The sequence below is a fragment of the Balaenoptera acutorostrata genome, chromosome 4 (genome assembly GCF_949987535.1).
Source record: "Balaenoptera acutorostrata chromosome 4, mBalAcu1.1, whole genome shotgun sequence".
NCBI lineage: Eukaryota > Metazoa > Chordata > Mammalia > Artiodactyla > Balaenopteridae > Balaenoptera > Balaenoptera acutorostrata.
In genome coordinates, this window is record NC_080067.1 from 21,362,550 (window position 1) to 21,377,009 (window position 14,460).

The 14,460-nt window shown below is 42.2% G+C and overlaps 1 protein-coding gene across 2 annotated transcripts in view; it reads left to right on the top strand.

Annotated features, from left to right (window-relative positions):
• Nucleotides 1-14,460, top strand: part of EPHB1 (EPH receptor B1) — a 420,307-nt gene that overhangs the window by 366,948 nt on the left and 38,899 nt on the right. For both annotated transcript variants that reach the window (XM_007170364.2, XM_057546032.1), the window contains exon 12: nt 6,066-6,281. In XM_007170364.2, coding sequence (XP_007170426.2) covers nt 6,066-6,281 — 216 coding nt within the window. The remainder of the gene's footprint in view (nt 1-6,065; nt 6,282-14,460) is intronic.

The following is a 14,460-nucleotide window of genomic DNA, read 5'->3' on the forward strand; positions in this document are numbered from 1 at the left end:
TCTGACCCCCAGGACCTTAGTGCCCAAATCTTCCAGCAATCATCTGCCTGGATTATACTTTTTGTTTCCGTACATGAAGTACAGAGGTATCACATAAAGAAGAACTGAAACCTTCCCGAGGAAGCCAGGGAAGCCTTCAAGGAAGAGAGAGAATTTCTCTGATATTGGAGAAGGAGGAATTTGCCAGACAGGTCAGGAATGGGCAGGTAGGCTCACAGAACAGTGGAGCTGTGTGTGCATAGGCCAAAGTCAGCGTGACCTATTCGGTAATCTGTCAGCAGCTGCCTGGTGGCTCCAAAGCTCAGAAGCAGAGCTTAGGGGCTGCAGTGTGGAAGGGGAGTTGAGGACGTGTCTAGAAGCTGCATGTGTGCATACTGAAGCCACCTTTGCAGGGGGAGCACACACGTTATGCCTCGTCTGGGTGATTAGACAGTAGTGGCTTTTGTTTGGTGGGGTGGGGGACAGCTGATGTAGGTGATGGGCCCCACGTACTTTGCCTGGTACAGCCTCCTTGAGGGTGTGGGTTATGCTTTGTATTTTGAGACCCCAGTACCTAGCACACTGAGCACCGGGTCGAGGCTAGTTGAATGAAGAACGGTTTCTGGAGCAAAAGCGTTTGGGCATGGCAGGAGAGATGGAACTTGCTGAGTGTACACGGTCTCTTGTCCTTGTAGCCAGACCTCTCGTGTCAGCCAAATAAATGTGAATAGGAGGTAATGTTAGAAGGAAAAGTATTTTCTGGAACCAGCCTCCGGACCTATCAGGAGTCAATTATTTCCTGCAAGTCACCTGTCTGTGCTTCACAGAGACTCTCAACGCAATCTGGAGACTGTGGTCAGACTCTTTCCCTGGAACGCACAGGCAAACAGGAAGATTCATTCTCAGGAGCCTGCGGAAAATCAGAATCCCTCACCGCTGCTCTGCACACACCTGTTCCATTTTGGGGGCGCAGGACATGGGGGCAGGTTGGATGCCAGTTATTTTTCATGACAATGCGGCCCAGGCAGTGGGAAAAAAGCTAGGGGCGAGAGAGGAGCACAGGGAAATAGAGGGGAGAGTATGGCCAGAAGGGAGCGGCCAGAGCAGGCAGTGCTGGGAGCTGAGGGAAATGAAGCATGTCCGACTCCCCGCCCGGCACGGAGGCAGGTAATCTATAAATCTAATTTCAGCCTTACTACCAAACCCTGGAGCATAGCAGCATTAATTGATGTATTTGCTTCTTGATAAAATTGAAAAGTGGGTCATCAGTTCCATCCTGCAGGGTCCATCTTCTGGGAGGTAGTATACTTTTAAGATCACCATTCAGAGAAGAAAGGAAAAAGGTTAGTCTTCAATTTGTGCACCTGCTTCCTCCCCCACCCCCCACTGTTCCTTTCACACCAGACGTGGTGGCTTTGGAGAGTGACCACAACTCCAGCTCTGGATCGGTGTCTCAGAGGCTCTGGGCATCGAGGGTCCAGGGAGCACATCGGAAAGGGCTTCTCACAGTCTGCACACTGCTCCTCACTCATTGCAGGACTCAGAATTCTTCACATTCTGGAGGGATTGGAAACACCATTATTCTTTAACCACACATTCAGTAGGTTCATAATTATCCATTTTTTAAAAAATGTCTGTGCCATGGGTTAGGTAGACTGCAAATCCATAATTAAATACTTCCTTCTTGGCACTCAGATTCAGGGGATTCAACCTGGTAGCTCTTCCATAATCTTAGGCACAAGCCCTGAAGCCCTCCTCAATGCCTTATGCCTTAGCCAAGAAGGTCGACCTGCTCCATAAGGCCTTCGTGGCTAAAGCTTGGCCTTGTGGTTACTGCTGGTTCATTCACAGATGGTCATGACGGGAAGACTCTTGGAAGTCACTGAGCAATGTCAAATGGGGACATTTGTCATTCATGGGATGCTCATTCATGGGCTGGAGCTAGAGGATAGCAAGCCAGTTGTCAGAAAGAGAATACCAGGTTGCAAGTTCTGAGACTGAGGCCCAGCTTTGGGCTCTGCTATGAGTCACCCTGTGGCCTTGAGCAAATCCGTTAACTCAATTTCCCAATCTATAAACTAAAGGCATTGAGCTGGATGATTTTGAAAGGACTCTTTCAGGTAAGGAAAAAAAAAAAATCTATGATTCATTCTCTTCAAACAAATCAAATAAGGGTTTCATTTCCTGAAGTGGGTTTGTCAATGAAAGTTGAAATACCTAAATCCTTCCTGGCTAATAAAAGGGCCAGCAAGTGGCTTCAGTGAATTTGCAGAAAAGCAATTTCAGCAGAAAGCACTTCATGAAAGGAAGAAACTTTAAATCACTTCACCCAGCCTGTATTTCCTCTACAAACTGTGTTTTACCATGTGTTCAGCACAGAATCACATCCTTTCCCAAAGTTCTAAGAAATCTGTTTTTCTTTTTCTGTCTTGTTTATCTTTGTATGCTGATGCTCATATCTCTGAAAGTTCTTTTTGGGGAGTTTATATCAATGAAGTGAACATAAAAGAGCTGGACATGTCAGAAAATCTTAATATGTTTATATCTCTAAGTTTCCAAGATTATGGACGCAACAGGTATGACTGTCTTATCATGATATCTGATTCTCCTGCAGATTCTAAAGAAAATATGTTGTAGAGTCAGCATTTTCCAGTGGAAAAGGCACTGGACAAGAATTATAAAAGATTCAGATAAAGTAGCATATTTGTGGTACACATTTCTACTTTCTCTTTCTATGGCCATGGCAGACATCATAAATCAATCATAGATCTTCTTCCTACAAAGCTTATACACAGACTTCTCCACACAACATTTGAGACAGCCATTACCAATTGATCAAAGATGAAATGTAAATGGAGAAACAATTTGCTGTTTGGACTTAGATTCTTGTTATAACTCAAAATCACACAGAGTGATTTAAGGCTGATCACTTAAACTTTCTGGACTTCCTTTATCTTCTCTATGAAAACAATGTAATATTGCCTGCCTTGCCTACTCCACAGGACTGGGGTTAAGGATGAAAACATATTCCATGAAGTATGACTTGCCATTCAAAGGCCAAGAAGGGAAGAAATCAGAGTTTGTAGATTAATTGATCCTAATTTCAGGCCTGCGTTATTAGTTCCTACTACAGTTAGGGTGGGGGTGATTATTACAGATGCCAAACTGCTGAGCTCAGAATGCCCTGTGAACTAAGCTCTCTGAGGGCAGTGATCCTAGGATGTCTGCCCCACACACCCAGGAAGCCAGGAGGAACCTGCAGTCCTCGTCCAAGGTGTCCTCTGTCTCTCTCACCAGGCATCTGGGGTTCATGGGAGAGCTGATTTGTGAGACATTATGGCCTTGCTGATAATTCCAGCAGTCATTGCTGCTGTCTTAGTATTCATGGGGCACTGAGCTAAGCCCTCCACATGTATTATCTCATTTAACCTTGAATCTTAAATCTCAGGAAGAATGGGCACTCTGTTCTTATTTTACAGATGTGGGAATCACTGCTCTGGAGGTTAAATAACTTGCCCAAGAGCATGCAGCCAGTGAGAGACAGAGCCCAGACCCACCATGGTCTGTCTGGCTCCAAAGCCTGAACTTTTAATCACTTTTTGCCGTTTGTCAACACCAGAATCTATAAGATGACTGATCTAAACATTCAAACAAATCAGAAAATGAAGCAGCTCAGTGAAGTCTTTTATGACTTAAAGTAGAAACATAGACACAAATCTGCAAAAGCTTTCAACACTGCTCTTGGCAAAGCTGCTTCCAACCAGCACCGGTGCCCTCCCCAACATCTGTCTACAAGTGGGCTTCTGTAGGGAGACATTTATTTTTAACCACATTGTTGTCTCCACTTACAGAGGAGAAGGAACAAACTGAATTGAAAAAATCTGACCCTTGGGACTTGTGGCTGAAATATATTTTCTAATATACGGAAGTCGTATGACAACTTTCTGGGGAGGCAGGTCCCCAGAGACCTACTTAGAGAAATGATGGTGCTGGGGAAATCTGGGCTAGCTTCTCAGGGACGTGTGGAGTGAAGTTCATTAGTGAGCAAGATTTGCATCACTCACGGCACATCCAGCTCTGGCAGATGGGCACCATGTGCTGAAAACCAATCAGTTTCCAAAAAGCAGCTCTGCACTTTCTTTTGGAGTTGGTTAGAAGCAAATACTGCAGAGGAAGCATTCTGGGCAGATTGGGAGGTGGTTAAGGTTTGAGTGAGAACTTGGAACTTGGAGTATGTCAAACTCAGTGTGTTTTGGGGTCCTTCTTCTGGTGGGGGTTGGGGGCTCAGGAAGGAGTGGAGGGAGTGCCAGTTTGCTCCACTCCTTCAACTGAGCGAGGGGCATAACCAACCCTCGGGCTTGCAATCTTGCATGAGGAACAAAGTCTTCAACAATTCATGCTACCGTTGTTAGACTTTTCAATTGTTGGATTTTTTTCCCCTAATAAATAGTGTATTTTTATAACAGCTCTTTTATTTTTCTTTACTTAGTTTTGCATGGAAAATTACTTTTGCAGGAGCTCATGCATAAATGATGTGTCCCATACATATTAGTGAGATAATGCATGTGAGTGCATTGGGTACCATCTCACAGACAGTAGGTGCTCAGTAAATGGGAACTCCTCACACTGTTTATGCTTCCTGCATTTCACAGGAGGACCCTGGGGCAGAGGGAGGGACTGCCTTGCCCAAGGTCTTTGTTCAGCAGTAACTGGACTAGCCCAGGGTGCCCTGCCTCCTCCCCCCTCTCCCCCACTCAGAGCGTCTCAATGCCTGGGCCATGCTCTGTTTACACAGTACAACTCATAACCCTTTAGGGAGCAGCTGGGGCTGGAAAATATGTTCTTGGCAGCATGGCCCAAGGTCCACTGATGTAACCAGTGTGTGCAGAGCCCAGACTCAGGGGCTTTCGGGAGGTGGAGGAAGGCACACATTCACTCACAGAAGAGCCTGTCCTCTAACCATGGAGGAGGGAGGGCATCAAGGTAAGAAATTGTGATTGGAGAGAAGGCACCACTTCAGGTTGGCAGGAGGAGGGACAGCTACAGTTCCCATTCACTGGGAGGGAGAGTCCACAAGCCAGACACAGTGTGTGCGCTTCTCCTGACCATCCAGCCCTCTGAGGCAGGTGTGTTATCCACTGTCGAGCAAGACACCGTAAACATTTAATTCTGGAGACAAGAAGAGATGTACCAGCCATTCATCCAGCATATGTTTATCGAGCTACATCTGTCTACTCAAACGTTCTCAGCACTGGGAATGCTATGGTGACTGCAAGAGGGAGGGTTCTTGTCTCAAAGAGCTTAGAGTCAAGTAGCAGAGACAGACAGACAGACAGACAGACACACACACACACACACACACACACACAACTAAACTTTGTGATACATGCTAAGAAGGAAAATAAGAGCAGGCACTGAAGGATAGTAGTAAGAAAGTGCTAATTATGTGGGGGGGAGGGGACTGGCTACAGAGACATCCTCTCTGAGGGAGTGACATTTAAGTGGATACCTAAAGCAAGTAGGTGTTGATTGTGGGGAAAAGACAGAGGGAACAGCATGTGTAAGGGCCCTGAGGCAGGAAGGGCTTGGCCAGGGAGAGGATTGAAAAGTCGCCAGTCACTGTGGCTTTAGCACAGGAGTGCAGGACAAAGTGGCATAAGGTGAGGCAGTAGCTGGTCCCATGGGGCTCCGTGGGCCATGCTGAGGAGTTTGGCACTTTCCCTTAATGAAGTGGGAGGCCATTAGAGCACTTCAGTGATGTGACCTGATTTCCGTCTTACGAGGATGGCTCTAGCTGCCCTTAGAGAATGGATTGGGATGGGGGCAGGTGGAGGGAGGCTGTTACAGGTGACGGATGATGATGAGTTGGTTAGAATGGTGGCAGTGAAGGTGGAGAGGAGTGGATGGCTTTGAGATGTAATTTGGAGATGAAATCCACAAGACTTGGCAAGGAGAAGGCAGAGTGTTCAAGGAGAGGGAGGAGAATGGGAGTCGGAAGGGAGAAGGTAGTGGGGCCCTGGCACCTCAGCTTCTGCTTAACCACTGAAGCCCATCTTGATCTGGTTGCCCTTGGTGTCTTATTACAGCAAAATGATGGGCAGTTCACGGTGATCCAGCTGGTGGGGATGCTGAGGGGCATCGCCGCGGGCATGAAGTACCTGGCCGAGATGAACTACGTGCACCGGGATCTGGCTGCGAGGAACATTCTGGTCAACAGTAACCTGGTGTGCAAGGTCTCTGACTTTGGCCTTTCCCGCTACCTCCAGGACGACACCTCAGACCCCACTTACACCAGCTCCTTGGTGAGTCCTTCTGCGTCTTCTCGGGTCAAAGTTTGACAGGGGTGAAAGGTGGCTGCTCATGGCAGGGACCCATGGCGGACCATACTGGGAGGGACTGGGACCAGAACTCATCTATCCACTGGGGGGAGCCAGGTGCTGGGCGGACCATTCATCCAGGAGAAATTACAGTAGCTGGTTGTCCAGGCAAGCGTTGGGGCATAGGCTGTGAGAAAGGGTCGGTGTCTCCTCTGAAGCCATGCTGTTTCTGGCCCATGAAGAGGACATTTTGGAAAGGATGATTTGGGGGAATCCAAACATTTGGACAGTGGCATTGGAGACAGCTGTCAGCAGGGAGTGGGCTGCAGCTGGGTTGAGCACTGTGATACCAGGTAGACTCCTGGTCCTCTTCTCTTTCTCCATCACTTCCAGAAAGCTTTAAGTACCATCTACATGATGAGTACTCTCAAATTTGTATTTCTTGCTCAGCCTCCCTCTCTACAGCCCAAGCAGCTTAATCATCTGTGTCCAGCTGCCTAGTTCACACAATTCCCTTTAGAACTTTCACAGGTCCAAAACAGAGCTCTTGATTTACTCTCCAATTTCCCCTCCCCCATCTCTTCAACTCAGTGGTTGCACCATTCAACTAATGACTGAAGCCTAGGAATCAGTCTTGAGTTCTCTCTGTGCCTCCCCATCTGTGCCCAATCCCTCAGCTACTCCTATAGGTTTCTATAAAGTCTGTCCCTTTCTTCCCACCTCTGCTGTGCGCCCACCCTATTTCTAAGCACCATTCTCTTTCACCTGGACTGTTACAGTAGCTTCCTAGTTAGTCTCCCTGGTTTCCTTTTGTCATCTTACATCTATTCCCAACAACATCCAAAGTGATTGATCTTCCTACTTACCTACCTACCTATATTCCTTAAGCTTGCAGAAGCAATACATAATTATCATAAAAATCAAAACAATACAGAGGAGAAGAAAGACTAACTCAGAACCTACAATTCCCTTGAAGCAAGGGTTGGTAAATTTTTCCTAAAGGGCCATATAGTAAATATTTTAGACTTTGCTGGCCAAGAGGCCAAATGAGTATATTATGCACATGATTGATTATATAACCATTTAAAATGTAACCCTTTAAAAATGTATGAACACCACCCTTAGCCCATGGGCTGTAAAAAACCAGGTGACCTGCCAGATTTGGTACTTAGGCCATAGTTTATCAAGTCCTGTCCTGAAGCATCAGTTTCAACAATTAGATGTGTCTGCTTTCACGCTTTTCTCTTTGTTCAAAAATTTGAAAATTTTCGTTTTATAAAAATGGGATCATACTATGCCTATTTCTCTGTGTCTTGTGTGTCTCTTGGGGATTCTTACTTCAGGTTGCTGCTTTGAAAGCCTGTAAACATTCACACTCCACTAGGGATGTACAGTGCCCATCGTCCAACATCCTCACCAGCATTGAAAGTAATCAATATTTTAAAATTTGCTAATCCAAAGGTGAAAAATGATACCTCATTTTGTTTTAATTTGCATTTTCAACTGACTGCTGGAGATATTACTGTCTTTTTGCACAGTTACTGGGATTCATGTTTCTTCTTTTGTTAATTATCTGTACATATATTTACCTATTTTCTTATTGGATTATTATTGGGTTATTTTCTGGTTTCTTAGAAATTTATAGGAATTCTTTTTATGTTAGAAATGTTAACTCTTTTTCTGCCATATATGATACAATTAGTTCCTTCACCTTTTTCTGTACAAAAAAAATATAATTTTTTTTAATTCAAAAGAATACAATTGTCCTTTTGATATTGTTTATGATATCCTTTGGCTTGCAAAATTGGTTCATACTCATTTAGTCAAAAATATCTATCTTTTCCTCTACTTATTGGATTTTCCGGTTTATTCTAAAAGTTCCCAGAGTTATAAAATGCCTTTTGAAGGGGGTTGTCCTATATCTAAATAGTTAGTACACCTGAAATGTATTTATTTTTCCCAAGATTTTAGTTTGAAAAATTTCAAGCGTACAGAGAACTTGATAGAATTTGCAAAAGACAGCCATATTCTCACCACATAGATTCTAGAATTAATATCTTGCTATGTTTGCTTTACCATATAACTATTTAATCCATCCCTCTGTCTATTCATCACTCCATCCTATTTTGTTGATGCATTTCCAGATAAGTTGCAGATATTAGTACACATCACCCCTAAACTCTTCAGCATACACATCTTTAATAAGAGTTAAATATTTGTTTATAGTTCTTTCCTTGATTAAGGTAAAATTTGCATATAAAGAAGTGCACAAATCTTAAGTGTACACTTACAGAGTTTTAACAAATGCATGCAACTGTGTGACCCAAAATCCTATCAAGATAAAGAACATTGTCATCATACCAGGAAGTTCCCTCATGTCCCTCCCCTACCCCACACCCAGAGGCACCCATTGTTCTTATTTTTTTTCTTGAACTTCACATAAGTGGAATCAGGATGCTCTTTGTGTCTGGCTGCTTTCTCTTAGCATTCTGTGTGTGAGATTCATTCCTATTGTTGTGTGCAGAAGTAGTTTGTTCTTATTTACTGTAACATTCCATTGTTTATTTATCCATTCTCTTGTTGATAGACACCAGGGCTATTCTCAAATATGTTTTTGAATATGTGTTAGGACATATATTCTTACCCTGTTTTCATACAGGTGAATAGATAATTATACCAACACCATTTATTGAAGATATTTTCCATATTTTATTGAATCACATGTTATCCTTGTCATATGTTAAGTTCCTTACATAAACTATGTTTTGATTCTCAAATCTGCTCCATTGATCAACTTAAATTCTTATGCCCAACCATATTGTTCTAATTATAGTAACTTTATCAGAAGTTTTACTATATGATTACAAGAATTTTAGCAAGAGTTTTACTGTTTAGATAAAGTAAGTTATTCTTCATTCTTCTTTTTAAAAAAATTCTTGGCTCTTTTCAAATATCTTTTTTTTTTCAATTTAAGATCACTTTGTCTGGTTCCAAAACATGTAGTGATACATGTACACTCACATATGGATTTTGAATGCAATTCTACTCTACATTTGGAAGGACTAACGTTTTAATGACCCTGAGTCACCTAAATAATAATGTGAGTCAAACATACAATCTCTATATGTCTTACATTGAAAGTTTCTTAAGTGAAATATTCCCCACATTACTTTCTTGCACACAGTATTTAGATCATTTGCTGTGATTTTGTGTTTCTTCTAAATGATGAAGCTTATAAACTAAACCTAACAGCTTTCAGGATCCTTCACATTTTATCATATTATTCTTCCATGTTTTGCCTTTTATTCAAAACAGAGAAAATTATCATGTTTGCTGATTAAACTATTGATATTTCTAAAAATGCAATTTATTCACATGAAAAATATTTATTGATCATCTGCTATGTACCAATCCTGGGCTACAATCTAGAGGCACAATTAGGATTGAAAAGAGACAGCATTACTATTCTCACATTATTCACATTCGAATGAGGAAAAGGAAGATTAATCAGACACATACACAAATAAGTGCATAATTGCCAGTTGAGATAAGAGCCACTGTGTTCTGTGAGAGCATGAAGAAAATAATAAATAAGAAAAATAGCCTGACTAGATCTAGGGGAATTAGGAGGGCTTCCAGAGGAGGAGATGGTGCTCTAGCAGAGATTTGAAGAATAAGTCACCCAAATGAATGGGGCAGGTTAGAGCACTGAGAAACATAAGCAGCACATACAAAGGCTCTGTGTCAAATGGGAAGGTGGAATTTTAGAGGAGCTGAGAGAGGACTCCTGTGCTTGACATTTGGAGAAAGAAGGGAAAGTGACCAAGGAGGTCAGCAGTAGTTACATCGGGCAGGGCCTCCTGGACGCATGTAATGGAATTTACCTCCTTAGAGCAAAGAGAAGTCATTCAAGGGCTCTGTGTGGGGTGGGGGTGGGCGGTGGGAGGGGTGTACACAGATGCACACACATGACCCAAAGGTGATGAATTTGCATTTTAGAAAAATAACCTGGTTTTTCTCTTGCTTTTCCTTTCCAATATCTTCCCTCCCTTCTTTATAAACAAAACGAACAAAAAAACTTTCTTGGCTTTCTTCCTTCTTTCTTTCATCCAAAAGTCATTTGGCAAGCCCAATCAAGGTAGATGTCCTGATCTAGAGAGGCAAGCCCTAGCAGGGATCAGGACCCATGGGTGAGGGGGCTGGAAGGCCAGCACTATTGGAAGATTAGCTATAGACAGGGATATTGAGAAATATATTGGAGACCATGGGAGCTTTTGGTAATGGAGGTACAAATATGGAAAGCATGAAAGCTAGAATGAATTATGTGATATTGAATTGGAATTGGAGGTATCTGTGAGAACTTGTAGTTTTCAGTATATAAGGAGATAGAGAAATAAATAAGAGCTGAGAGTGCCTGTACACAATGGTACCTGTGTAGCAAAAAGTACACCTGGCACTCATATCTTGGATTCTGTATTCTCTTCTATACTAAAAGCACCCAGGACTCATTAGAGAAATGGCCCCTTCCAGGGCCTGGGCAGGAGAAGTATTAGATGAACCCAGTACAACTTTATGTGCCAGAAAGTAAGAAAGTACTCAAAGAATGATGGGAATATGTCAAAAGTACACAATACCCAGTTTAAAGGGCTTCCCAATGTCCAAATATAGTATAAAATGAACCTCAAAATATATACTGATGGTAACAGATTATAACCTATTGAATAAGATAGTAACTATGGAGTCCACACTGATATGAATATGAATGAATAAATACGAGAAGATAAAGCTTTTCCCAATAGTGGAAATAATGGTGCCAATAGAAAAATCACTATTTGGTGACCATCAGATTAATAGTTAAGAAACATGTTCATACTTGGGGTGAAACTGGAGAGAGAATGGGGACTTTACATAACCTCAAAGTATTTCCCCCAAAATATTAATTACAAAAGGAGAGAAAGTAACTTTACAGAGAAGTCTGGTAATACCATCTGAATCAAAGATTAGAGTTCACACCACCAATAACAGACATTGTGTGCCACTGAGAGTATGCAGTGAAAGAACATAGCATTTCAGATACTCTGTTCAAAATGTATAACTTGGATCTTATCATGAGGAAAAATCAGACTAATTAAACTCGAGATACATTCTATTAAATGCCTAACCTATGATCTTAAAATTTTAAGGTCATGAAAGTTAAGCAGACCACCAACTGTTCCAGATTGAAGGGCATTAGAGAGGCAGGATAACTGGGTAATATTTACATATGATCCCTAAGAGGGCATTTCTGTGACAGTTGTTAAGAATTTGAATGGAGTATCTGGATGAGGAGTGTATAGGCATTCTTTGTAGTATTCTTGAAACTTTTCTAGACATTGAAACTGTCTCAGAATAAAATATTTTTAAAAAACATTTACCCTGGCTGAAGTGTAGAGGACAGATGGGGGAGGCAACAGTAGAAGCAAGATGTGTCAGGAGGCCATGGGTAGTGGGAGTGAATGAAGCCCAGGGGGATCAGGGGAGAAACGTGGGAAAGACTTGAGAGTGGGTGATGCTTAGGGGTGAGGGTAACAGAGGTCCAAGGATGACACCTGATATCTGGACTGTGTCTCTGGATGGATTATGGTGCCATTCCCTGAGAATGGGGATTCTGGAAAGGAACTGGTTGGAGGAATAGAAGGATTGGGAGTAAATTGTGGGTTTAGTTTAAAGCAGAGTCTCTCAATTTTGGTGAGTATCAGGTTTACCTGGAGAGCTAATAAGGAACACAGAGGAACAGACTCATGAAGTTGAATAGAGTCTGGGCCTTGGCATTTTCACCAAGATTTCCCAGATGATTCTGTTACAAAATTTGTAAGACACTTGTTTAGAATATTTTGACTTTTATGTGCTGGTAGGATATCTAAGTAGAACTGCTGAATAGGCAGCTGGAAATCTGGGTTTGGAGCATGGAGGAGAAGTCCAAATGACGATGTGTATTTAGGAGTCATCAGCATAAAAATAAGAATCAAAACAGGGGGTGTAAATGTACTTGACTTGGAAGAGATAGAGTGGGCAAAGGACCTCATTCTGAGCATGAAGAAGCCCAACACTGACCAATACAGATGTCTGTAAAGCAGGAAGCGTGGATGTCTAACTGTCCCTTTCCTCCAGAGAGGCAATTACTAAGAATTTGCTATAAATCCTACCCTCTCACTTTGCAGAGGAGGGATCGAGGTCCACAGTGGTCAAATGAGTTACTCAGTCACACAGGTTGTCAGTGCAGCTTTGGCCCTTCAGTTCAGGTTTCCGGACTCTGAGTCCAGTGTTCAGGACACCATGGCTTCCTCTCTGGCCCCACAGTGTGCCAGACTCCCTGCTCAACTTGGGTCATTTGTGATATCCCAGAAAGCCTATTTCTCTTTCTTTTTTTCCCCTTTTCTTCCCAAAAATCCAGCAAAGGATTGTCATCTTTGCCAAATGGCTCTGCTGGCCTTTGGGCGATACACACAGAGGTCAGGCCATATTGCATCGCCCCCACCCCATCTTCAGGCAGAGGTGGGCAGGCTGTTAACTTTCATTTATCTATTGATTTATTTTCAGCTCTACTTCTTTACATTTTTTTAATGGTTACTCTAGGATTTATATATATAAACACAAATATAAATATAAATAGTGACTTTTTCTCTGTTTGCTTTCAAGATTTTCTCATTATCTTTGGTTTTTAGCTTGACTATGATGTGCCTGATCATGCTTTTTTCCCCTAATTTATCTTGTTTGAGACTCTCTCACCTTCTTAAATCTGTAAATTTATGTCTTTTACTATTATTGGGGAATTTTTCAGCCACAATTCTTCAAATATTATTTCCTGTCCCCTTTTCCCTCCTTCTAGGACTACAATTACCTATGTGTAAAACTTGTGAAATTGTCCCACAGGTTCCTGAGGCTCTGTTCATTACTTTCCCCATTTTTTCTTCTCCCTTTCTCAGATCTATCTTTAAATTCATTGATTCTTTCATTTGCTGTCTCCATTCTTCTAAGAAAAGTCCCTCAGACTTTTTTTTTTGATATTGTATTTTTTAGCTCTATACTTTCTTATGAATCTTTCTTTTATACTTTCCAATTGTCAGCTGAGATGTCTTTTTTTTTTATTCATCATAAGCATATTTTTCTTTACCCCGTTGATCATAGCCATAATAGCTGCTATTGTAAGTCTGGGTCATCCTGGGATTGGCATCTTTTTTTCCAATGAAAATGGATCACATTGCTCTGGCTCTTTGTATGTCTAGTAGTTTTGGATTACATGTGTTGTGAGTGTTGTATATGTGATGTAGAGACTCTGAATTCTGTTACACTGATCCAAAGAATGTTGCTCTTTTTGATTTAGCAGGAAATTAACATGTTATACTCAACCCGCAGACTCTGTCATGTCTGCAGTGGGCAACAGCTCAGATTTCAGTTCCTGTGGTTTTCAATCTGTCTTATACCTGCATGGTTTAGGAGTCAGCCAGAGAACTGGCAAAAGTTTATACCCAGAATTTGGGAATTTTATCGCATTTCCCTGGTTCTCTTGTGTCCAGGGATTCTTTCCCAACTCTCCAGCATCCCTGATTATCCAGGACTCCTTCACTTGGTTTCTCCAGCCAGAAAGATGGTAGGTTTTTCCACTAGAGTTTTAGCCATTGGGTGGACAGCTGCCCCCAGGGCAAAACTGCAAAAAGTAAAACTCACCTCATGCTGCTCAGTTTCTGGAACCTTCAGGTAGTTTTCCCTTTCTTTTCTTTCTTCTTTCCTTTTCTCTTCTCTTGTATTTTGTTGTTATTTGCTGGAGAGTCTGTTTGTTAGAAGCATACTCCTCCACACCAAAAGTGGAACCTTCAGCTTATTACCATAATCAGCAGGTCCATAAGACAGCCCTTAAGCCTGCTCTACTCCATCTTAAGCTCCTTATTCATGCAGTTCTTTCAAGATCTTTTAAACATCGTCACCTTCTAATACATCTTGTTTTACTTTATAGGTGGAGACCTCAGTCGTAGCTATTAAAGTTTTCTAGTTTTTCCTACTAGGCCCTCAGTCTTCATCTCTTATTCTGTCTTAATTCTCCACCATGCTTCCCCCAGGTCTTCCTTCTCTATTTTAAATTGCTATTTCTAGCCCCAAGAGCATTTCCTTCCCATCAGGCTCCTGG